Source organism: Miniopterus schreibersii (genome assembly GCF_964146895.1).
Source record: "Miniopterus schreibersii genome assembly, chromosome: 11".
Lineage (NCBI taxonomy): Eukaryota > Metazoa > Chordata > Mammalia > Chiroptera > Miniopteridae > Miniopterus > Miniopterus schreibersii.
In genome coordinates this window covers 66,680,895-66,705,192 of record NC_138111.1, presented here as the reverse complement: position 1 = coordinate 66,705,192, position 24,298 = coordinate 66,680,895, and the positions used below count along the sequence as shown (strand labels likewise).

The 24,298-nt window shown below is 45.1% G+C and overlaps 1 protein-coding gene across 13 annotated transcripts in view; it reads left to right on the top strand.

The window, feature by feature from the left end:
* CDC14B (cell division cycle 14B) overlaps positions 1 to 20,736 on the top strand; it is a 79,061-nt gene extending 58,325 nt beyond the window's left edge. For 3 of the 13 annotated variants that reach the window (XM_081152222.1, XM_081152228.1, XM_081152218.1), the window contains exons 10-14: positions 1,715 to 1,853; positions 2,016 to 2,175; positions 2,856 to 2,953; positions 12,461 to 12,577; positions 17,117 to 20,736. In XM_081152222.1, the coding sequence (XP_081008348.1) occupies positions 1,715 to 1,853; positions 2,016 to 2,175; positions 2,856 to 2,953; positions 12,461 to 12,577; positions 17,117 to 17,153 (551 nt within the window). In that variant the 3' untranslated portion in view covers positions 17,154 to 20,736. The other 10 variants (XM_081152223.1, XM_081152217.1, XM_081152220.1 and 7 more) reach the window with 6 other exon arrangements.
* The last annotated feature ends 3,562 nt before the right edge of the window (positions 20,737 to 24,298 follow it).

Below are 24,298 nucleotides of genomic sequence, written 5' to 3'. Positions count from 1 at the left end.
CAGAATCAGCAAACTGGACAGTAGGACAGCTGAAATGATCAAATCTGAAGAAGAAAGATTGAAAAATGAAGAGGGACCTCTGGGATATCATAAAGTGGACCAGTCTCTGGATTGTGCGAGTCCCAAAGGGCAGAGTGAGAGACAGCGGCGAGAGATTATTTGAAGAAATAATTGCTGAAGGCTTCCCAAATTTGAGGAAAGACGTGAATGTAAACATCAAAGAAACTCAATGAACTCCGAGCAGGATAAACTCTCAGACCCACACCCAGATGCATTATAATCAATCAATCTAAAGTCAGGGACAAAGAGAATCTTGGAAGCAGTAAGAGAGAATGAACTTATCCATTCAGGGGACCCCAGTAAGATTGTCAGTAGATTTCTCATCAGAAACCCTGGAGGCCAGAGAGCAGTAGGTTGTTATATAGGGTGTCCCCCCAAAATGTAGAGACACTTGGAATGGTTATAAAAGCATGTTTATTAACATACAGTTTTCATTTTCAAAATTTAAAAGAATCTTCAGAAATGAATAGTTTTTTTGTCAACTCGTGTTTTTAAACTGAGGACCGTCTGGTCCAGGAACTGCTGATAGCTCGAAGCAATGGAATCGCAAACATCAAGTCATTTCATTCGATATTTATGCGCCCTCAACTCATCAACTTGCCAGTTTTGTACCGTAAACTTGATCTTTTATGTATACCATAAAAAAGTCTAGTGGACAGATTTTTTTTGCCACTTTCTAACAAGGATTGCCTTCTAGTTTCCAACAACATGTTCTTCATTGCCATCTGCGCCTGCTCTGGAAGCAGTGCTAACGTCCATATTCCTGCTGACAGTTCCCTCAGGCAGTCCAGGTCGTTTTCTTTCATGAGCCTTAAAACTCTTGCAGCCTTTATAATTCCATTCCAAAGCGACTGCTGCATTTTTACGTGTTGTTACAGTCACGGTACCAAAATCTCTATTAGTGAGGGTTTTCCAGAGAAAATGATAAGGGAACTGGTCTCAGACACAGAGGAAGGCTGGCAAGTACAGGAGCTGCAGTGTGGGCTGGCAGGCTAGAGACCCAGGAGAGCCAGTGGTGCATGCAGTCTGCTGGAGAACCCCTTCTATCCTGAGGAGCCCAGTCTCCATTCTGTTCACACCTTCAACTGATTGATTGAGGACCACCCACATGGAGGGTAATCCACCTACTCGAAAGTCCACTATTCTCACCCAAATACACCTGTCAGGTTGATACCTACAATTACCATCACAGGAGGTAATGGTAGTTTGGGTGAGAGTAAAGGAGGACAGCTGGAATAGGTTTTTTACAAATCCATGTGAAAATGAGTATAAGAGTAGAAAAACTGTTCACTGAGGGGAAGGTTTAAGCCTGTGTTTTTGGGAACGTGATTTTACCATTAACAGAAAACCCAGGGTAGGGACACTGCACTTACTGAGAATCATCACTTAGAAAGTTATTTCCTTTCCCGGCTATGAGTAGAACCATCTGGGGGACTTTAGAAATCTCTGCCCAGGCTGCATCGCATGCCAACTAAGTCGGCATCTAGAGGTGAGTCTCTTTTGTAAACCTCCGTGTGATCACAGTATGCATCCACACTTGAGAACCACTCTTAAGGGAAGCAGAATCGTGGCAGGCCTTTTGAAAAAATTCTCCCTGCCAACAGAATTCTGGAGTGCATGAGACCAGGTCTGATTGGTTGGTTTCTTTTCCTAGCTGGCCTTGGACGAACGGGTACTCTGATAGCCTGCTACATCATGAAGCATTACAGGATGACAGCGGCCGAGGCCATTGCCTGGATCAGAATCTGCAGACCTGGCTCGGTGATTGGGCCTCAGCAACAGTTTTTGGTGATGTAAGTAGATAGAGAGCTTTGGTAATTCCTCGGGGAACGCGTGGGTCTGGAAAATGATTGGAAGTAGACTTAGTCTCCAGTAACGCCAGATAGCCTAGTAGGAGAAAGTTGCTTGTATCTTTCTCCAAAGGTGATTTTGACGTTATTTAAATGCTCTAACAGGAAGGAGTCAAGCCTCTGGTTGGAAGGAGACTATTTCCGTCAAAAGTTAAGAGCTCAGGAGAATGGAAAACACAAAGCAGCTGTCTCAAAACTCCTCTTGGCTGTGGATGACATTTCAATCCATGGAGTCGAGAATCAAGACAAGCAAGAACCTGAACTGGTAATCGAACCATCCCGGTCACCCTGTTGTTACTGCTTTAAATGCTGCTGAGAACCTTTTAGGGCACGGAGGAAACTGAAGATAAAAGTAATAAAGTACATTTTGAGGGATTATTGTCACATTTTTTATACTTAGAGCCTTTTCTGGGAGCTTTTTACTCAAAATAGTTAGAACAAGTTTATGTGTCCAGTACACTGACGGCCTTTCTCACTCACTAGGCACTAGTGGCAGAGGCATGTGAAGTAAGCTCTTTAGATGGACCTGGTGACACCCCCCTTCCCGACACCTTTTCCCATTTCGTGACAGCTGACTTAGGGCACCAGCTGCTCTCAAATGGAGAACTTTAGAGAACCAAGAGTTTAGTAGTAGTTGTACTGTATTAAGTAGTGGTAAGTAGAGGGTGAAATTTAAAAAATAATGTTTTCAATATTGAAAACCCATTATGCCTCTTCACCGTCAGTGTTTTATAGCAAGAGTGCTATTGGCTTCTGTGTCTGTGGAAGTTAATGTTTGGTTGTCTTGAAATGTGACCTGTAGCTTTATTTCGAAAGCAGCAACATATTTTAGAGTTCAGCCAAAAGTATATGTATTCTTGTGTGTTCTGTGGATAAAGCTGCTCTGCTTTATTGCATGGGTGACACAGCTTCAGTCATTGGCTCAGTGTGTTTTTGCTTGTACAGTACAGCGATGACGACGAAATCAGCAGAGTGACGCAAGGTGATAGACTCCGGGCCCTGAAAAGCAGAAGACAATCCAAACGGAACACTGTTCCCCTCACGTGAGTCTGGCCTCCTTTGCGGGGTTGATGTTCAGTGTATATATGAGGCCCTTCGTCAGCATTTGTCCTGTACATTTTCTCCATAGCTGCACTTGGAAATGATTACTAAGTTATTTTAAACCAAGGGGTGTTGCCTGAGAAGCTCCAGGCTGCCCTTTATTTAGTTCTATCTCTGTCCTAACCAACTGGCCTGTATACAGGAAAGCAGTGTTAGGAGTGCTTTTTCCCCAGGTATAAACCACAGAACAACAGATCTGTCCATAATTACTAAAAATTGTGAATTTCTTTAGATTCACTACTCTATTAGAGGTAATTTCTTTTAATATGGTAGAATTTAATCAGTGGTGACATGGTGGCTTAATGTAGTTATGGCAACAATAGATTAAACTATACTTTTGTATTCATTTTTTTGTTTGAGGAATTATTTTCAAGTTTCAGAAGAAGGTTGAGCATGGGGCTAAGATGTTTTGTAGAAGGTTGAGCATGGGGCTAAGATGTTTTGTAGTCAGTGAGTGTGTTTGTCCACTTTTACTTGGTTCTGTAAGCAGTAGTTTGGATTCAATCTCATGGAACATCCGGTATGTTTGTTTTTTTAATCCTCAATTGAGAATATGCTTTTCATTGATTCTAGAGAGAGAGGAGTAGGGGGAGAGAGAGAGAAAGGGAGAGAAACATAGATGCAAGAGAGAAACATCAATTGGTTGCCTCCCATACGCATCCTGATCAGGTATTGAACCCACAACCTAGATATGTGTCCTGACCGGGAATTGAGCCCCTGGCCTTTTGTTGTATTAGGTGAGGCTCCAAGCAGTGGAGCCACCTGGCCAGTACTCTAGAGTATTCTTTAGTAGGTGCTCTCACCTGGGACATTGGATTTCTTCCTTCCAGTAACCTCCCTTATCATTGTGGGACTTGAAATTTCCAGCCCCTCCCCATTTTTGTAATGGAGATAGGTCGTTTACTCGGTAAGCATCTTGTAATACGATAAAGAACTGAGTACGTAATAAATGTTCATGGCAGAGAACAGCAACACTTCTTTTCAGTTAAAAGTGGTTATTCACTGGTGTCGCATCATAATCTTAAGTTCTAAAGTAGAATTACACATAACGCACATGTTGTCTTGGGCTTCTGCCTTGGAAGGTTCTTCAAAGATCCAAGAAAAGAATTGAGTTTTCCAATATAAAGTGCCATGTGAATGGAAGGCATCAGTATTGATTACAAGCATCATTCAAGCATTACCTTTGCAGCTGGGCTTCGATCAACTAGAATGCTTTGACTGGTGCATTTCATGTAATTTTTCCAAGTGCCATTTTGTTTTCAATTTCATTAAGAGTCTTTATTTAAAGCCTTAAGGTTTATTTTTATTTAGAAACATTATATTCCCTCCAAATAATTATTCTGAAGCCAGTTTTAGACATGCTGGAGGAAGTAGGCAGTGCCCAGATTTGAGCTTCTCAAATTTCAGTGCGCATTTGAGTCTCCCAGGGGGGAGCATGTCAAAGTGCAGCGCATGGTCAGTGATCCGGGGTACGACCTGCAATTCCACATTTCCAGCAAGTTTCCAGGCATCGCAGATGTGCTGGTCCAGGGCCCACACTTAGTAAGCCCTAGAAAACGGTGATTTTGTGGGTTGCTTTTTCATCATGCTCAGGTTTTTTGTTTTGCTTTTAAGAATCTGCAGCATCAGTTTATTTCTCAACAGCTTATTGCCCTCTGTTCAGAAGTCAAGCTGGGAGTCGGGATGGCACTTCTGCTTAGTCAAAAGTTTTTGTTAAATAGAGCTTACAGGAAATGTCCTTGTTACTGAGCCTGCTGCCTTGTGAATGTGTTTCCTAGAGTTCAGGTCACTTGATGTTCTTTTTCCAGAACAGTTGAGGCTGTAAACATCTCTCATAGCTGATAGGTTTGTGGTAATATAAAAGAAAACAACAAATGAAGACTAAAATTCTAAATATGTTGGAACCCAGGTGACACTAGCTGCCATTACTGTCACCTCAAGGTTCCAGCGGTGAAAGCTGAAAAGTGCTCATTGATGGGATGGTCGAAGGAAAGTAACTGGCAGAGGCAGGGGAGTGGGGAGGAAACATCAGCCATTGTTTTTAAAAAATATATATGTTTTTATTGATTTTTAGAGAGAGAGGAAGGGAGAGGGAGAAATAGAAACATAGATGAGAGGAATATCAGTGGACTGCCTCTGCACAGCCCCCACCAGGGATTAAGCTGGAAACCCAGACATGTGCCCTGGCTGGGAATCGAACTGGCAGCCTCTCAGTGCATCGGTTGACGCTCAACCACTGAGCCACACCGGCTGGGCATCACCATTGGTTAGTTCTGTAGATACACTCCTCTTGGACCCCCAAAGCAAATAAAGGACCCTGGCCCTTTGCTCTGAAGGACTCTTGGTGTAAACTAAAACCAAGTAAAGTGGTAAAAGTTAAAAATATTATTTAAAAAGAACTAGTTCAGGATCCCCTTTAATTGTAATCCTAAAAATAATAGAATAACCCCCAAACTGTCCCCCTTCCATACACACAGTTAACAGACTTATAGGCCACACTTTTAAAGGAAAAGGCCACGCACCGAAGTTCTTCGAGGCTCTCGGGTGTGCGCACAGGTTCCGGGGGTTTAGATCCATCTCAGTGCCTTTCCCCTCCTCCTATACATTTTGCCTACCGCCTCCTCTGCTTTTTGAAACCCTCTTTACAGTTAAAATCATCTCCTTTTTGCTCTTATCTGTAGCTCTTTTGGCCCTAGAAAAGGAGGTCAATTGGAGATTTTCTTTCCCTCCCAAGTCTTTGTTGTTATTTTAGAAATAAAAGTCCCCCAAGAGAGTTCTCAGCAGCGGTCTAGATTGAGAAATCTAAGTTCAGTTCCTGCCTCCCGACTTTGACTCATCTGTCATCACGGGCAAGTTAGTTTTCTTCGCTGTTGGTTCTTAGATCCAAATGAAAATACTCATTATAAGGAAAGTTGATGAAAAGTATGTGACTCTTAAGAGAAAGTTATGGTACACAAAATACCATTCCAATGATCAGTTTCTATTTTATAGTCAATATTCGGGGATAGTTAAAATCATTAGAAATTGTAAAATAGTCCTTTTCTCAGAAAGCCTGTCTGATCCTGCCCACCGTGGTAAAGACAATAGGTCACGTAATCCTCGCAGTGATGGCAGGTATGTTACTGTCTGGTTGTGCTCAAGTAGATTTCTTAGATTTGATAACTTCCTCCATGCTGCTTATTGCTGCATATTGATCATTTCTGCTAGTTTGTTGTGGTTAAATGAAGTGCTTCATGAAGAGTGGAAGTGTATCCTACACGGGAACATGCAAAAGTATAGGTATAATTAGCCTTGAAAAGCCTTAAATCCCCCTTAGCAATACAGTGTAGACGGAAGTGTTTTTCGTCATTGGAAAATAATTCATATGCCCTGAGCTTTTACTAGAGGAACAAATAAAGATGTATAGTGCAGACAACTGGATATTCAGGCCCTACTGCTTTTAAGATAACTGTTGAATCAGTAATGACAAGTGAAAATTGGAATTGGTAGAGAGTTCTGTAGTGTCCCAAGGTCATTCATTACATTCTGTGTAAATATTAAGCCCCCGTAATCTTAACATGTAGTAGACTTGATTTTTTATTTTTATTTTTTTTAATTTTTTTTATGGCAGTAGTAAATGAGAGAGTGAAGTCTAGTTTTGATTTCACGCCCACGTAGGATGCATGTGCCTGGCCTATAGTGTTCAATCGTTAAGATGACAAAGACATTGATAAAGATGGCATCCTAAGCCAAATCAGTCATTTTTGACTTGATCACCCCAATAGTTTGTACAAAGCACATACTCAATAGATCCTTTTATTATTTGGTCACAGATGTGTCTGGGTGGTCATTTGGAAATGTAGTAATTGGAAGGAGTTAACACCCTCCCAACTGTGAAGAGGGTTTTTTTCTCACTGCTAGAAGCTAGACCAGTGGATTCAGAAACACCAAGCCGAAAGCTGTGTTCGGCTACATGAGGAAAACAACTAAGGAAATGTATATAGTACAGCAGGTCCTCGAGTAACGTCATTTTGTTAATAACATTGATGAGGTGCTGTAGGAAATTAACTTTTGTTGCTATCAGTTAGTCTACAGTAAAATGGGTTTCATCATATGTCTTTTTGCATAAAGTTGCAGAACCATGGATGATGTTAAGTGGGAATTTACTGTGTTGATACATAAGGGTAATTTTCTTCATTTTGTATTGTCTGGGGTTGCCTGTCCTTCTGTAACCCGTGTTTTCAGAATATGCAATTTGCCTGAACTCCTGGATAATACAATTTATGGCCCCATTGAAATGAGATCAGTTCTGCTGTGCTGTGTCCACTTATAACTGTGCCTCCTAGGGGATGGCTCTTAATATCAGTCCAGCACCTTTTTTTGTTGGGTTGGTTTTGCCTCCTTTCCCCTTCTGATTTGGTTTAGTTTTCTGTGTGTGCATATCGTGCTTTTTGAAGAATTTCAACCCTATAACAATAACTTTGATTTCTGTATCACACAATTAAATTAGCATGGGGCAGTTACCGAACTAGAGATTGGGTCTACCCTTTTGTTACCAAGTGTCAAATCAGGTTAATATTGAAGACAGCATTTTTTCCCCCAACATAAAATGGCAAACCTCCATCCTTGTTTCCCACCCCTTTTGCATCATCTCAGGGTGTCTAGAATTTACACATGGCTTTATTTATTAATTATTTTATTAGTTTGGCTTCCCAGTTTGAACATCTGTTCTTTCCCTTCGCCCCTTTCCAGATGTTCCCTAGCTGTGCTGGCCTCTGCACTGTGTAGTGTTGTCATCTGGTGGATTGTTTGTGACTGCATTCTTCCCGTCCTGCTATTCTGTCTCGATGGTCTAAGAACACAGTAGCCATCGGACCCTTTGACAAATAGCTGCTGTGTAAGTGTCCCATCCATTCTCCACGAGCTCACTCGGCTGTCCCGTGTGTTTCCCATGATGCATGTTTTTCTCACTAGCAGCTCTCCTAGCTTTGATTTGCTTTTTTTCTAAAACTCCTCAGTTCATGGGGTAGCAGTAGAGAGGGAGACCATTCACTCTTCTTTTCATACAAGGGATATTAAAAACAACACGCTTTGGTGTGTTTTTTCAATCTTCACCCAAGGATATTTCTTTCCATTGCTTTTCGAGAGAGTGGAAGGGAGAGAGAGAGAGACTGAGAGACATCACTGTGAGAGACACATTGATTGGTTGCCTTCCGCACAAGGGCTGGGGATTGAGCCTGCAACCAAGGCACGTGCCCTTGGCTGGGTTCGAACCCAGGACCCTTTTTCAGTCCACAGGCCGATGCTCTTTCCACTGAGCCAAATCAGGTAGGGCCAGCACACTTTGTTTTTAAGTTATGCTTACTCTTAACAGATTTTTTTGAAATAGCAATTTAAAAATAGACCTTTTTCTATCAAAAAGATTTAGTTAGTTTTGGGTAATTTGGGGTGCTTTTCTTTCAATCAACTGTCTGTACAATATCCTCTAGTTTTCTAGAGTAAATTTCTTTAGTATATCCTTTCCAATCTAGCAAAATAACTCTCGCACTGATTTTCTGCTGTTGGCAAAGATATGACTTTGTAACCAGCAGGTCTAGAGAGCATGGCATCCTGTTTCGCTCTGGCTCTGCCCATGTGCACAGCTTGCTCTCAGCAGGCAGCTGCTTCCCTCAGGAGTCTCTGTCTTGAGTTTGCAGAATTTCCTCCCCTACCTCATTTCACTTTCTCCCCCTTACAGTTAAGTACAGTTTTTAAAACTTGATGTTAAACAAAATAAGGAAAGCAGAGAAGACCGGAGTCTTTATATCTGTGTTTCTGCATGACTGGCACTGCTCCCACCTCACTCTTGATTTCCTGTTTCCTGAAAGTAACTACAATGCCTTTATTAGGGTAATATATTCTCTTGTATTCTCTTGATATCTTTCATCCTTAAATGAATGCCTACTGTGAAGAGACATCTTTCCTGCAGAAGAATGTGGCAAGAAGCTCACAGGGAGTATCACAGAGTCAAGACCACCAAGAGCAGGAACAGGGTGTGCCCGCGGGCTGTGGTTAGCCACTGCCCTCTCATGTCTAGGCTGCATTTGTTTTTCTCTAAAATTTTTTCTTTAGCTCATATTTCAAGAATTTCTTTTCCTGTTCCAACTTGGACTTGGGAATTATTAAGAAATACAAAAGTTCCTTCTAGGACCTCCTCCAGAGTAAAATTCCATGGCAACCAACTCTAGTGCTTTGTGGTTTCATTGAGTGTATTCAGATGGCTAGAAAAGACTGAGACCTGGCCGACTTCATTCTTTTCAAAATGAAGGAAAAGCTGCTTAACATGTTTCTACTTATGACATTTTCTTAAATATCTTATTAAATACAAACATCTCATAGGCTGATAGGCTCTATTTCTGATACAGATTACCCTTTTAGGTGTCTTTTCCTTTGTTTCTCTTAGCAAACTTAGATTTCCAGATATTCTGATTCAAGGGCATCATGTACTGTGTAAATTTATTCTTTTCAAACTTTTGGCAGTGGCAAATCCATCTTGAATAGGTGAGTTCTAAATGGGTGGAGGCGTTGCTAATAATACTTAAGTGCTTTTGATTACTTTTCCCAGGGTAAGTTTTAAATGGGCTCCATCAGGCTCTTTTCTTTTTACTATTCTATGTAAGGTCTAACCTTTTTCTGTTACTACTAACGTTTGCCATTGCATTAGGCCCAAAGCAGAGTATTCAGTTTAGCCTGATTAATTTGGAATTTACAGAAACCAAAGCTTTCAACAGTAACAATGATGTACACAAGTATAATCCTCGTAGTTGTCTTTGAGATGATTATTCAGGGCACCCACCATAGTTGGCATTTACCTGTTGGCCTGATAGATTGTTAGGTGACGTGCTTGGAGATCTTGTCTCCAAGGACACTTCAGATTGCTGCGTCAAACTCTTAGTGGGAAGATGCATCTGGAGTTGCAGGGCCCCGGGCCCATCATTTCGAAAGCTCGTTTGGTATCAGTGGTGGACAGCCAGTGTAAATCGTGCATGGTTGCACTGATGGATTCTTTTCTTAATTGAGTGTTCAGATCATTTTGTGGCTTGATAGGTGAGAGACCTGGCTTTTCTGTTTTGCTTTGCAATGTTCAAGTTGCAGGTGTCATGTCCAAACTCGGAATACTGGGGCTTGGAAGATACTGCAGTGTGGACAAGAGATAAGAAGGATTGTAAAGGAACAAATACACATGCTGAATATTGCTCTGCAAAGCCACGTGATCGGCCTGGTTTGCAAGGTGGGAGGTGGTTTCTTCCACACTACCTGTGGCAGAGTGCCAGCTTATGCCACCTTATCAGGTGTTACTTGTAGGCTATCACAGGTAATAGCTAAGTGTAGTTGCTGGGTTCTTCCCACTTTATTGATGCATAACCTACAGATGTAATAACTGCTCTGTTAATGCAAACAACTGGTGACCTGTGATTAATGCATTCCAAATGTCTGTTATGCTGTTTCAAGTTCCACAAATAAGTTATTGGCTATTAACATTATTATGTTACTTCACATTAATTATTACACTAATTTTATAGATACTTTAAAATACTTTAAAAAAACACACGTTTCTGGTCAGCCTAAAATTTGATTTAGCAGTAATTTCTTGTCTTGACTAGTATTTAAACATTTCAATATAGTTAATTTAAGAAATGAGATCTTAAATTTCCTAAGCAGGCAATATTTTGGCCCTTGCTTTCCCTCATATTAATGATTTTACCGTGTGGTAGTCGTCTACACTTTTGGCTGTAAGTGGCCTCATTTGAAAAGTAGGTGGTATTTTAAAACAAGCCCACAGGAGTCTCATTTTCTCCATTTGTAGAAATGGAGATAAAGCAGAGTGGGTGCAAGGCTTCGGGACCACAGGCAGCACTGGGCCCTGGGCCTGGGCTCAGAAATGGCTGTGGGAGCATCCTTGGCTGGTTTTTGTTGTTTGGTTTTTTTTTATGAAAAATTCTAGATTCAAATCTTCAAGAGAGGCTACTAAATCTCTCCCCCTCTTTTATTTAATCAGAAAGAATTTTAAAATCAATCCTTGTTTCCAGAGATAGGATTCATGTACCGGAACAGTTGATGTCTTGAATCGCACAACTGTGTCTGCATATGCTTTTTCTGTTTTGCTAGAACATTCAGTATTTAGAACAATAAAGCTTTATGAGAACTCTTGAGTCCAGTATTGGCTCATCGGATCAGTTTCCCTCATCGAGGTGTGAGGCCTGCTTCTTGAGGCTTTCAGAAATCCTACCTGGACAGCAGCCCCTCCCTCAGCCCTGCCCCCTCTCATCCTCAAACAGCTGGAAAACCACCGGCCTCCAGACTTCTGCTCTGGTGTAATACAACCCATCATGGTTTTTTTAGTGATGGGAAGTAGGTATTTTAATAAATACTGAATGTTGAGTGCTTTAGGTAATGCTAAGATTATAGGAATTGTACTAATCTAACTTATACTACATTTTAAGGACCTGGCTTTGGTTATTTACTAACATGGTGGTGATACAGGCATAGGAGGTAGGACTACTAGTTTGTTGGAGTGGTTTCTTTTTACTTTTATGAGCTGGGTTCAAGTCAGTTGTTCTTGGCTATGTTACCTTTGTCTTTGCACATGAGAGGAGGAACCTTTTTCAAGTCAGTGTTTTCTCTCACAGAAATAAAAGTTGAGTACTGTATATAAATGTGGTTGCGTTTCAGTCTCTTGAAGAAAGGAATTGTGTGTAAAATCTTTTGATGTTTTCCCTGTGACAATTGAGTGAGGAATTTAAAAATACCCTCTACTTGCATGTAGGCTTAATCTCAGGGAGTTCTTTCTGATTCATGAATTTGCCTCTGGTATAATTTATTCCCATAGCATCACTTCCTTGAGGTTTTTAGAGTTTAATTAAATCAAGTCTCATAAAATTCAAGCAGTTTCACTTTTTTGTTAATGGTACTTGGTGATTTAGTAAGTAGTTGTAATCCAGACAAAACTCAAATTTTGCTTGATCGTGCTTTTAAAGTTTGAAATGTTATACAAAATTGGTATTGATTCAGGGTTTTTTGCCCTTACTCTCAGCTCTGAGGAGCAAATGCTGGATAGATATTTATGTTCACGTTCTTTAAATTGGGGGGGGGTTAAATGATTTCTTGTTTTTATGACAGGAATTCTGAGAATCTCCTTTTACTTTGGGACACAAACATTTGTTTTACTGATTGTTTAGTGTGGGAATTGTTGGAAATGCCTGGTCATTTGCTTTCCAAAAACAAAGGGCTCTCATTATCTGTGTGTAATTAACCTTCACAGGGAAATGAGATGCTTCATTTCAAACAGCCTCAAGGTAAAAATGTGTTTATGGGAAATCCTATCAATTTCCATCAAATAACTTGCACTCAAGTACAAAACTTCCTTCCTGTGTCAAGTATTTGAAAATTGTTTCAGTGATATAATCTTATTTTTTTCCAACTGTTTTCAGAGTAATTCTTCAGTCCAGTGTTCAGAGCTGTAAAACACCTGAACCTAACATTTCTGGCAGTGCAGGCATTACTAAAAGAACCACCAGATCTGCTTCAAGAAAAAGCAGTTTTAAAAGGTGAGAAAAGAACCCTACTCTTCTGAAAAGTTCCAAGCATTGTTTTTCCAGTTTAATCTCCTGGTGACAGAAGTGAAGTTAGGCCAAACCAGAGTCCCGAGATGGGAAACTAATCAAATGTGTTTGATTTTTCAACATCTAAGAACATCCTGGACCATTTTAACGCAGGCTTTTGTTTAATTTTGTTTTTAAAGGTGATTCTCAGCACTGGAAGTGTGGTCTCTAGGTTATAATGTGGGAAAGTTGCAAATGTTGTATATGTAAGTTTTTAATGAAGGATTCCCAAAGCTGTCTGTCAGGACGTGGAGGAACTCTTTCTGTGTATCAGATACCAGCATAATTGTTGGAGAATTCGCTATGAATAAGCGTGATGGTGGAAATACGTGAACTTTAGTGAGTTTGTGATCCTTTTTACCTGGGACCGTCCTCTTGGCCACAGTCCACACCCCAGGGGGCTCATTCTTTCACTTCAAGCCCAGCATCTTTCACGTCCTTCATTCACAAAGAAAATGAACGTATTCTATGACCACATCCATTACACACTGTTGTCTTGGAGGTCTGTCATGAACTGAAGGCAGACCTTTTATTTTTAACGTGTTCTAAAAACAGATCCCTCTTGGGGGAAGAGCAGGTCTCCTACATACTGTCATCTCAGGAGTGGAAGGCAGGCACCCTTTCCATGTTTGTGTGTCTTTGCCTGGAGGTGGCCGCCTGTAGTCCTGTAGGAGGTTCTGCACTCCTGTCGCAGCAGGTCCCGTCTAACAGACACTGGCACCTGAAGGTGGCCCAGGCCCGACTTCAGTAAAACATCCTGCACAAATTTTGCGCTGCTTTTTCAGTTTTCTGTCCCCATACCTTTGTAGTTTGGGCCTGCGGTGAGTGCCCATCTTTGGTGCTGAGCGAGTCTCTGTGTGGCCTACAGCAGCCCATGTCCTCAGCACTCTCTGGCAAACCATACAGCCCTGTGTGTTTTGCTTTTTTAAGAAAATTGTTCAGTTCTGCCATTTTTCCTCTTTGCTGATTCCCTTGGACAATTTTACTGCATACTTCCACTTATATGAGAATGTGATCGTGCCCCAGGACAAGTATTTGAGAGTTGGGCACTGACTCATGATTTTAGGGTTTTAAATTTTTCATTAGAAAGGTATCACTATTCATACTACTAATTCCACTTGAGAATATTAGAGAAATACCAAAAATCAAAGACTTAGGTACATTATAACCTAAAACCAGAATGTTATTTATAACAGTGAGAAAGAGGAAATGGTCTAAAGACTGATGGATTATACCAAATGAATCTAGAATCATGTTTTTAAAGAAAATTCAATGATCTGGATAAATGCTCTTGAAGCAGTAAATGAAAAGAGCCATGCATAATTGTTATGAAGCATTACCCTAATTTTGTAAGTATACAATACACTTTATGTATGTCTAGAAATGTATAGACATATAAATATTTATAAATGTGTATATTTCCATATATGTATTTTGAAATAAGATGAAGGAAAATATACCATAATATTAACAATTCTTCTAGTTAGTTGGACAGTTGGGGAATTTTTTTTAATCATTTTCTTTTTTTTCCTAACTTTTCTACAATGAATGGAGTGAAATGGGAATATTTTAACTTTGATACTTTTAGGTGAATTAAACTATTAAAAATTCAAACAAGAAGCCTGCTGTTGGTGATAGTTAGACATGTTTGAATGGACATAATCTTTTTAGGTGTCATGGCTCAGGCTTCCATCACAGTCTAGTGTGTCTTGCACATTTAACCTGCTTTTTTGGATTGTGCTCTTCAGGTTGCAGAGAATAGAGTCCAGCAGCGGTTGGGGTGTGCCCTGTTGCACCCTGATCCGCTGAGGGCGTGGTCCTGGGACAGTTTTTCCATCTAGGTCTTGTCTCCTGACCGAAACTTGTGCTTCTCAGCAGAGGTGCTTCCTGTGCAGTGAGCTCTGAGGGTCTGAAGTCTGTTCAGACCGAGTAGGCTTGACTAAATATTGAAATGGCCCAAAGCCGTTTCCAGGCATTGGGGATAGTGCTGAAAAGCAAAAAGGCTTCTTTTAATTTTCTGAAATGGACTTTCAGAGATTGGGAGGGGCAAAGAAATGAACCAGTGAGGGTTAGCTGGGTTTCACTGTGTGCTTAACCCCCTTTGCGCAGGGTCTCCTTGGCCTCCAAGGGTTTGCTGGTGTTCACGGCACCTCGTGAGCCACCTACAGCTCACCAGAGAAAGACAAGTACATTATGTGCGGGTCCCACTCCCTGCTTCTAGGAAATAATGGGGGTGGAGGCAGCCAAGCTGTAGCCTGAAGCTTTCATCCTACTGAATAGTGTTTTTCTGGTTGGAGGATGATGAAGGAATTAACACTTCTGTACATAATCTGATTTAGGACAAAATAATATGAGCTAAGATTATTCTTTCTTTAGATGCCAATACACACACAAAAAAATAGCACAGCCTTCCCGAGGACACTGTGAACCCTGGCGAGGCGCCGCGGAGCCTTCTCGCGGGTTCCTGTCGCCCGGCTGCTGGTGGCCATGTGCCCGCGGGCGCCGCCCCTCATCTCCGCGCTCAGGGGGGCTGCCCGGGACCCCCAGGCCCCCCCCGGCAGGCGCTCCGGGCCGCTGAGTCTACTGAGCGCCCTGCAACTTGGGGAAACTTCCGCAGACACGTTAAAAGAGCAGATAGCTGACAGTAGGAGTGTCGCCATAAGCGAGTGTTGGGGAAGTAGCGCCCTGTCTGCCGCACGGCGGGGGCTCCCTCAGGTGCCCGCCGAGCGCGGGCCACACCTCCGCCCAGTCGTGTGACGGGCTGCGGGGGCGGCTGATGCCAGCAGACCCTCGGTGCGGGCCGTGTGGCGCCTGTCGCACCCGCCCCCCAGTGGGAAGCAGTAAAGCAACGCGCTCTAACCTCCACTGGCCCTTGGAGCTGGGGACGCGCCGCAGATTCCCTTGAGCCGGGCAGAGCCGGGCAGAGCCGGGCAGAGCCGGCGGCTTCAGTGCGGGGCCCGCGGAGGGAGCCGCCTCGGTTCCGGCTTTCTTTGCGGCAGCCTTTCCCTTTCCCTTTCCCTTTCCCTTTCCCTTTCCCTTTCCCTTTCCCTTTCCCTTTCCCTTTCCCTTTCCCTTTCCCTTTCCCTTTCCCTTCCCCTCCCTCTTTCCCTTTCCCTTTCCCTTTCCCTTCCCCTCCCTCTTTCCCTTTCCCTTCCCCTCCCTTTCCCTTTCCCTTTCCCTTTCCCTTTCCCTTTCCCTTTCCCTTTCCCTTTCCCTTTCCCTTTCCCTTTCCCTTTCCCTTTCCCTTTCCCTTTCCCTTTCCCTTTCCCTTTCCCTTTCCCTTCCATCCGTGTTGCAAGAGCTGTCACACAGGAGAGTTGTTTTTATTCCAGGTAGCCTCGCTGGGGACCATCACTCTGCTCCACCCGCGAAACCTACCGAGTGTCCATTGCTTTGGGGGACCTTGCACCTGATGGCTCATGTTGTGAGGCCCTTTCCTTGGCCTCTGAAACCATGAGTGTCCTCACCAGCCCTTCACTTGGGAGGAGCTGCCTTTAGGACTTTGGGGGGGGGGGCTTTTTAAGTCTTCTCGTTTGTGATTCTTGCCATCACCATACCTGTCACTGCTTCTTGTCCATTAGCGCCTCCGCTCTTGGCGACCGTTCATCACCTCTGGGCTTTAATGTGTTGTTACTGCATCACCTCCACAAGCGCATCCGTAGCAGGCCCAGATGTTGTAGCTATTCTTTTTAAAAATGCTGGTTGCCTCCGCTCTTTGAAAATGTTAATCTCCCTTTGAAATTCCAGATGCTCTCCCGCTTGGGAACGGACCCGGACTTGCGCGCTCGGAGCCGCGCGGTCTCCGCGCACCTGGGCGCTCTGCTCCGTGCGCGCCGTCTGCGCCCCGCGAGGGCCCCTCTGGATCCGGCTTGGTTCTTCTGTTCCCTTTTCCTTCAGTTTTTCTCTGGAAGTTGCTACTTAGTTGAAAGTGTCAGGTGATAAGTTGCGGAAGGAAACCAGGGAGGTAGCGTGAGGATGGCTGGCGGCAGTTAGTTGCGGGCAGACGCGGTGCGGCGCCCCGCGAGGCCGCGCTGGAAGCGCTGCAGCGGGGAGCTGCGGCCGCGCTCCGGCTTCGGGGTAACCGAGTAACACTCCTTTATCTTTCCCTTCTCTTCACTTTTCCCACAGCCTGGTTCCTCAGAGGGGAAGAAGGAAAAGGAATGCTTTGCAGCAAATGCCCTTAATGGCATTATGGTACTCTCATTGCTCCGCTGCTTCTGCACCCCCCCTTTTTTATTGTTTTTTATTGTTTTATTTTTTATTTTTTGCAGAACTGAGCCCTTTTCTGCTCTGCCTTTCTCTCCTGCTTGTCTTTATGGTTGGTATTGTACTGTCTTTTCCGAAGTATTTGTCATTAAAGAATTATTCCAAGTGTATACTTTAGCATGTCAATATTTTTTAGTATGTTGCCTTCCTTGTCTTTGATAACTGCCTGTGGGACACTTGAAAACCTTCATGGTAAAATCCTTTTTTTTTCCCCCGTAGTCCCTCCATTTCAAGGACTAAAACAGTGTTGCGTTAAGTAAAAACCTGTGACCAGAACTGAAGGAAGACTCTAGGAACAGAACTACAACAGGACTTAGCACAATTTATTTGGAAACAAAACAAAATTGCAAAAGCCTTAGCTGCTTTCCACCTAAGAAGTTTGTTCAGTGAAGAATATGTCCACTGGAGTTGAAATAACTGCATGGGCTTGGGTACAAGTGGTGACTTGAAGACAACCCGGCTCTCCCGTGGTAGAAACGGCTCACGTTGAACAACAAAAAAGCTGTTGTAAATTTAGTCTCAGGTGTAAATATCAGAGCCCTCTGTTGTCAGGAGGGCCGACTGCTCTGTGGTGCATGTGTGTCCCTGTGATGGCAATCACTCTAGCTGCTGGCCTTCAGAGGAACGGAGGATCTGATGGAGGTCTTTTACCTATTTATTTTCTGTTCGCCCTGTGTCAGAGTTTATAAAGATAAAACAGGCATTACTGAAATGGTACTTCCTGTAATTTGATACTATTTGGTGTAATTCTCTTCACTTTGATATTTGTAATACTGTCGTCATGTTAACTGTTAAGTACCCAAGCTGCTTGTGTTCCACCACAGAGTGCTTTATTATCAGGACCCCGCGAAAGCCCCGTGTGAAGGCTGTTGCATGGTGTGGCGGTGGTGGCAGGTGGGCTGTCACCTAAAACTTGCAGGCGCGTAGCAGTAGCTGCTTTAGAAGCCTCAGGAGGAGAAACTGGCCTCAGAGTTGGAAGACTGTTGCAAGTCATTCCTTTTATGTCATCTAGGAACTGAAGAATTCCAAGGCTGCCCACTATTTGGTTGCCTGTCATACAAATTAAAATCATGTTTCCTTCTGTGCATGAAAAAAAAGCCCACACTTTTGGTGTTTCTCTTTGGAAACAGCTTCTCTTTGGATCCCAGATAATGGTGGCTTAAGAAAAACAACCATACTGCTTTATTGGGGTCTTTCTCTGTAGCATTGTGGACTTTTTCTGTTATGTGATCAGCCCAAGGCTGTTTGCACACCCTTTGATTTCAGCGACAGTTATTCGCGTCTGTATTTCAGTTTGTCCATAAGATACTCACTGTTGCCTTCCATTAGGGAATCAGCTCTTTGCAGAGTGCCTTCCCCCCTCCCCCCCTACAGAAACACAGCGGAGTCTGTGATGTAGAGCAATCACAGAGTTTATTGCTGCTAAAAAAACAAAAAAGAGGCCCAAAATAAGAGAATATTTTTCAAATAGTTTTAAGCGAATGGTTTTAGTTATTGTTAACCAGTGTTGGCCTGTCCTAGTTTGGAGAAAACAGGCATAGTATTGTAGGCAAAACGCCTTCGCAATACAAGAGGAGTGAGTGAGGTCAGTAGGCAATTCCATTTTTACACTGCACTGAGGAATAGGAAGTAGTTGGTATAAACAGATTAAAGTCTGTTAATGCAAAAGTAATTGGAAGGCCTTGGCTCCATTTGGTTTTGACTCTCTTGGAGTAATGGTGAGGTCGACTGACTCTGAGGGGAGATGGAAGACGCCGCCGTTTTGGCTAAACAAGCAGTTCTCCCGCATCAGGCTGTGGGGGTCGGGCCCCACCAGCTTTTGCAAACGGGACTAGACCCAGAGACCCACTTCCCTGGTGGGACGAGCGCTGCTCAGTGAGCCCGGGGTGGGAGGAGAGACATTCCATTCGCTGTGTTGTGCCGGGAGGCTGTGCGAGGCACTCGCCAGGCACAGGCACGGCTTTCTCAGGGCAGCTCTCCTTCCCTGTATCTTTCCCAAGGCCACGTCCTGCGTAGGGAACCCAGGCGGTTGTGAAAGTCAGATTCCCGTCCGAACCGTGCTCAGTTTGCCTTTTTATTACTTCAGATCCAGTAGCTGCTACTCCCTCCCAGCGAATAAGCCGCTTGGTGTCTTGGCCACGAGCGAGAAGTTTGGGCTTCAGTGTTAACCACAGTACTTGTTATTTTATTAGTTGCCCTGTGTTGGCTGCTCACGTACCCAGCTAGCATTGCTGTCACTGTGGCTCTTTCTAAAACTCCTTGTGTGCAACAGGCTTGTTCCTGAGATTGGTCATAGGAAACTAATGATTCGATAGTCATTTTTTGAAACACAAAAAGGGCATAGCAACAGCGTTAAACTCACGGGGGCACATCTAGAATCCAGGAAGCCTCTGGGTGGGACTGGTGGAAAGTTCTTGCTCTGACTCAGAGTGGACTGATTCTTTTTTCCCCCCAACCGAACCTTCACACCCAGAACCTTCTGAGATTCTAATTTTGAGCCCTTGTCATAGGAGACCTGTTGCTATGGAATGTGAAACGGCATGTCAGACGGAGAGATTCCTTTAACTTCAGAGCCTTAAATAGCTCTGAAAGTACACCACACAGTTCCCATTGCAATTAAAATTAGAAATGAGTATTTTTAGGTGCCCTTGAAGCTTTGTGGGGACTCAAATCATCAAAAGCCAGGGGCAGTCCAAAGGAAGGATGTCTGCAAAACTGGGTACCTAGAAGTGTAGACAGATCTCTGTTTTGTGTTAAAGGAAAGCTAGGGAGTTAGGAGTCCGACCTGCGGTGAGGAGGGCGGGTCCCGAGCACAGCCTCACCGAAACCAGTAGCCTCACCTGTCAGGCGTGGCTGCTTCCCAGCGCTTGCTGCACTTCTGGTCCCCAGGATTGGTCTGTTCCAAACTTGATCCCATTAGCCAGTCACCCCCCCCCTTCCCTGGCCTCCCGTCTCAGGGGTGGTTTCTACCTCTTTCCCGGGGCCCAGACAAGTTTTAGAGGCGCTGCCCATTGTTTTCCCGAGATGAAGGTGTTTCCTTCAGGAGCCTGGTCCCTGGCTGGGCAGCTGGGCAGGCTCAGCGTCTGGGCCGTGTTGTGCCAAGAGCTCCGGGTGCCACTCCTCTGCTTGACTCACTGTCGTGACGAGTGAGCAGTGCACTCCTTCAACGTTCGTTGTGAAAGGGGCTGTTTCTCTTTGTGTGTTTTTAAAGTAATTATCGCATTGGAAAGCAGTGCTCATCAAAAACAACTTAAAAGCCTACTTTAATTCTTTAATAGTTATCTCCCACTCAAACTGTCCTGCGAGGCCAGCTGCTGCTCTTCCATTTCCCCCGAACCTGAGCGTTCTCCATGTCGCTAAGAGAAGTACTACGGCTGGGCTTCTGTAAAGGACTGGCCAGCTCGCCTGTACTGTAGGAAATTACCTCCTCAGTTGCCTAGTAGAATTAACTGTCAGCAGATATGTTCATCTGATCAGAGTTCTGCAGTTTTATATTGATAACTTGCATACTTTTATCTAACCTGCACTCATGTACAGATTAAGTTTTAAAATGTAACTGATTAATCAGTATTTGATCAGTCATTGTCTTGATTTTTTTTAAGATTAAAATGTATATTTCTAACCGTATTTTATAAAGCTGAGAGAATTGGTTGAATGAATGTTTATTTTCCTGAAGGTATTTTTAAGATGAAGCTTCAAAACAGCGTGTAAATTTGCATATCTATGTAGTTTGATACGTAGTGTTGCGTTTGAAAAACCGTGTGTATTGTAACTGGTTTTATACAAAATGTTGAAGAGTGGAAATTGTATGATTATAATCATGTAATTAAAAGTATTAACCAAACAATCCTTAGTTTTTCTGTGTTCACGTGCTGACCGTCCTGAGTTGTGGGGGGCATGGTTGGCACACAGTGCGGTTGTGACCCGCAGTATCGCTTTGCCGGGGCTGTGATAGCAAAACACTGCCACCTGGGCTGCTGAGAGGAGACGACGGAAGGGGACAGAAGGGGACACTGTCGCGGTTCCGGAGGCGGGCCCAGACCCCGGGGTCGGCAGTGTGGTTTCTTCCATGCCCCTCTCCGTGGCCCTGTCCCTGGTGTTCCCCTCTCTGTCTTCATCTCCGTTTCTTTGACACCAGTCAGACGGGAGAGGGCCCATCCTAACAGCCTCACTTTAACAGCACCTCTTAAACGCTTTGTCTCCAAATCCAGTCATATTCTGAGGTATTGGGGATTAGGGCTTCAGCCTAAAGAATCTGGGGGATACAGTTGAGTCCACAGCACCTTCCCCAGGATAAGACAGTGAGCAAGTGGGGGGGCTCCCATGGTGAAGTCATTCTGCACACCCACCACCAGCTCCAAGGATGCAAAGGTTTCACTTTCTGGAAACGACACATCAGTCAGGCTCTGGGAATCTTACAGTCAGACGGTAGCCCCGAACCTGCCAAGGTCGGGATGAAAGTGCTGGGCGAAAGGCAGGGCCGGTGCTGAGTCCTGTGTCATTCGGGTGCTGTTCCCCTGCCTTCCCTCATGATGGCCTCGTGCAGGGCGGGGTCCTAAAGACACTGCCCGGATCGGCACACGGAGGTTGTGTCTGAGACCCAGGAGCTTGTTCTGAAGGAGGCCCTGCCCGGCTCCCTAGGAACTTGGCTTTGATTCGTGCTGGGATGTGAGTTTTCAAAGCACAGACCAGAGGGATGGGTCTTCTCGCCACTATCCAGACTCCTGCCGCCAGAGTGGGATTTGCAGGCTCTGCTCTCCATTGAAAGCTACAGCGTCCCCCTGCTCCCTCCATGGTTTACGTGAGGCCAGTGCTGGGCATGTGCCCTCCTGGTGACCCACTGGCGCTTGGTTGGTTGTCATGGGCCCAGCAGCTGGAAGTGCAGGAGTGCCGGGAAGGGCAGGCTTGGCGGCAAGGCCCCAGCCTACCAGGCTGCGGATGCAATCACCAGGGGTCTGTCCTGGGAGCAGCTGTGTCTCCCAGGGCTGTGTGGTGTGGATGAAGAGCCTCTGAGACCCCTGGCCCTGGAGGTACTTGCTTTTCTGTGTTGACCACACTATCCAGAGCCCACCTACCAAAAGGACAATCTGCTAAACCCCTCATTCCATTTAAGCAAAACAGGAATAAGAGTCCCTACCTTAACGGTATGCATGAAAATTAAATGAGATAGTACATTCAGCACACTCAAAACTGTCTGGTATAAAGCTCTCAATAAATTTTTTTCTACATTTAAGATAGTTTTCTGTAGGTGATTAGGTAAAGACTGATTTTGATAGATTATGGTCCCTCAGTATCTGATATTTTTGGTGCCTGCAGTATAATTTCATGTGTATTAAAAGAGGTCAAACTATTTTGACTCTTGAACAGAGAAACTCATGCATGAAGGTAAGTCTTGAGGGTGGCTCGTCCAGAGGCCAGGCAGGGCACGCTGAAGTGGAAGACCCCTTCCTGAGGCCCCAGGCACTTCCCTGAGAGCAAGTGACAAGGAAGGAGCCTTGTCATGGTTGGCTCTGGGTGCTCTCTTTACCATCAACGCTGCACGGACGTTCCCACCTGTGAGTTCCTCCTGGGGAGTGCTGGGTATTTAGTTCAGATCAATTCTTACCGGAGGTATTTCTAGGTCAAGAATATGCAAAATGGTCAAGTTCTGATGTTCACCACATCGGAAAGTAGCTTGGGGTCCTTGTTCAGAGCACGGATCCTGGATCCAGACTGTCTGGGTGCAAACCTTTGCCTCTTATCAGCTGTGCTCTTGGAGCCAGGATGACAATATCTAATATGGTTGTATGAGGATTGAATGACTTACTGTTTGTTAATTAGCACAAGTGCCTGGCACATTCCTAAGAGCCACATATATTGTTTAATTAAAAAATAGAAATGTTGCCTTAATGCTCTCTGAAAGGACAGTGACAGTGCACAGCCCCTGTACTCCCTCCCTCAGCAGCGGCTCACTGCTGAGCTGGTTAACAGCAGGGCACCGTGCCAGCGTCTCCCTGCTATACAGAGTCCTGTCTTCGAGCTGCCCCATTATTCAGATTTGGGGCCTTCTGTCTTTTAAGTGGTTGGCACAGTAAGTCCCTGTCGGAGTCTCACCACTTCTCCCAGCTCCTCACGGGATGCTGGCCCAGCCCTGCGGGCGTGGACTGCTCCCTCCACACCGCCCCTCACACATCTGGCCACCTCGCCTCGGCTCTAACCGTGTCTGTCTCTCTGCTAGCAAGTCCGCATGGCCTTGACATGCTTCTGGATGACAGGTGCTCCATCCACACGGCAAGGTCCAGGTAAGGAGGCTTCCCGCCAGCCAGGGCCAGACCCCCACGGGAGGAGACGGGGGTGTGGCTTATGCGTTTCACTTGGAGGACAGTGCTCTTCCCAGCGCGCATGGGCTTCTCTAAGGAACACGGGAGGCTTTCAGGCGGGACAGTTGTCCCTGCACAGGACTATCTGGAGAATGCAGCCGGTCCCCACTCCCCTACTGAATGCCAGCCATGTTCCCAGCCATGGGCAGTCCAGACACCCCCACACATTTCAGCTTCAGGCTGGCGAGCCTCCAATTCAGCTTACTGGGCGTCATAAAAACAGCCCCAGAGGCTCGGGGGACACTGAAGTGAAGATTGTTCCCACCCCATTGTGCTCTGGCCCCAGCCCCAGTGGCCCGAGGAAGGGGCTGGAGGAAAGGTGTCGCTTACAGAGGGGGCAGCAGTGGAGCTTGGCCCTGGGAACAGGACTCATGAGTTTCATGAGACTGGGGCCCCCTGAGACTTCACGTCCGGTCTTGGGTGGGTGAGCAAACTGCCTCCCTGCCTGGGCCTGGCCAATCCCCTGTGGTGTAGCAGCGACAGAGGCTGCGAGGCCTGTCGTCTCTGCCCAAGAGTGGCAGAGCTGGACAATACCCGGGAGCACCATAGAAAGGCCAGCGACCGACCGTCCCCAAGTAGCAGTGTGTTCACTCAGCATTGTTGGGCAGGGTAGGACGGGGGGGACAGCTGGTGGTCACCTGCACCACTCGTACTCAGAGTGATTCCGCTGTGGCCAACCCCAAGTTTGCCTTGCTGTTTACCGAGGAATTTAGAGCATGGCGCTCGGGGTCTTCGGCCGGCATATGCAACTAGTCCTTGCCACCCCCGGTAACTCCCTCAGACAGCTTCGGCGGTGTCGGTACAACTCTGCCTCCTCCCTCTGCAGCGATGGTTGGCTGTCTCGGGCTATAAACTTTCTAGACCGGCTTTTAACCTGGCTCGGGCTCCGCAGGGACTAGACCTCCAGAGGTCTGCCCTGGCCAGCAGCGATCGACGGACGGACGCTCGCTCCAAGTGCAAGTTAAACCTGTTTCTCAGGCGCACGCCTCAGCCTCAGCAAGAGCTCTTGCCTCGTTCTTTCACTTGGTATTGAGATTTCAGC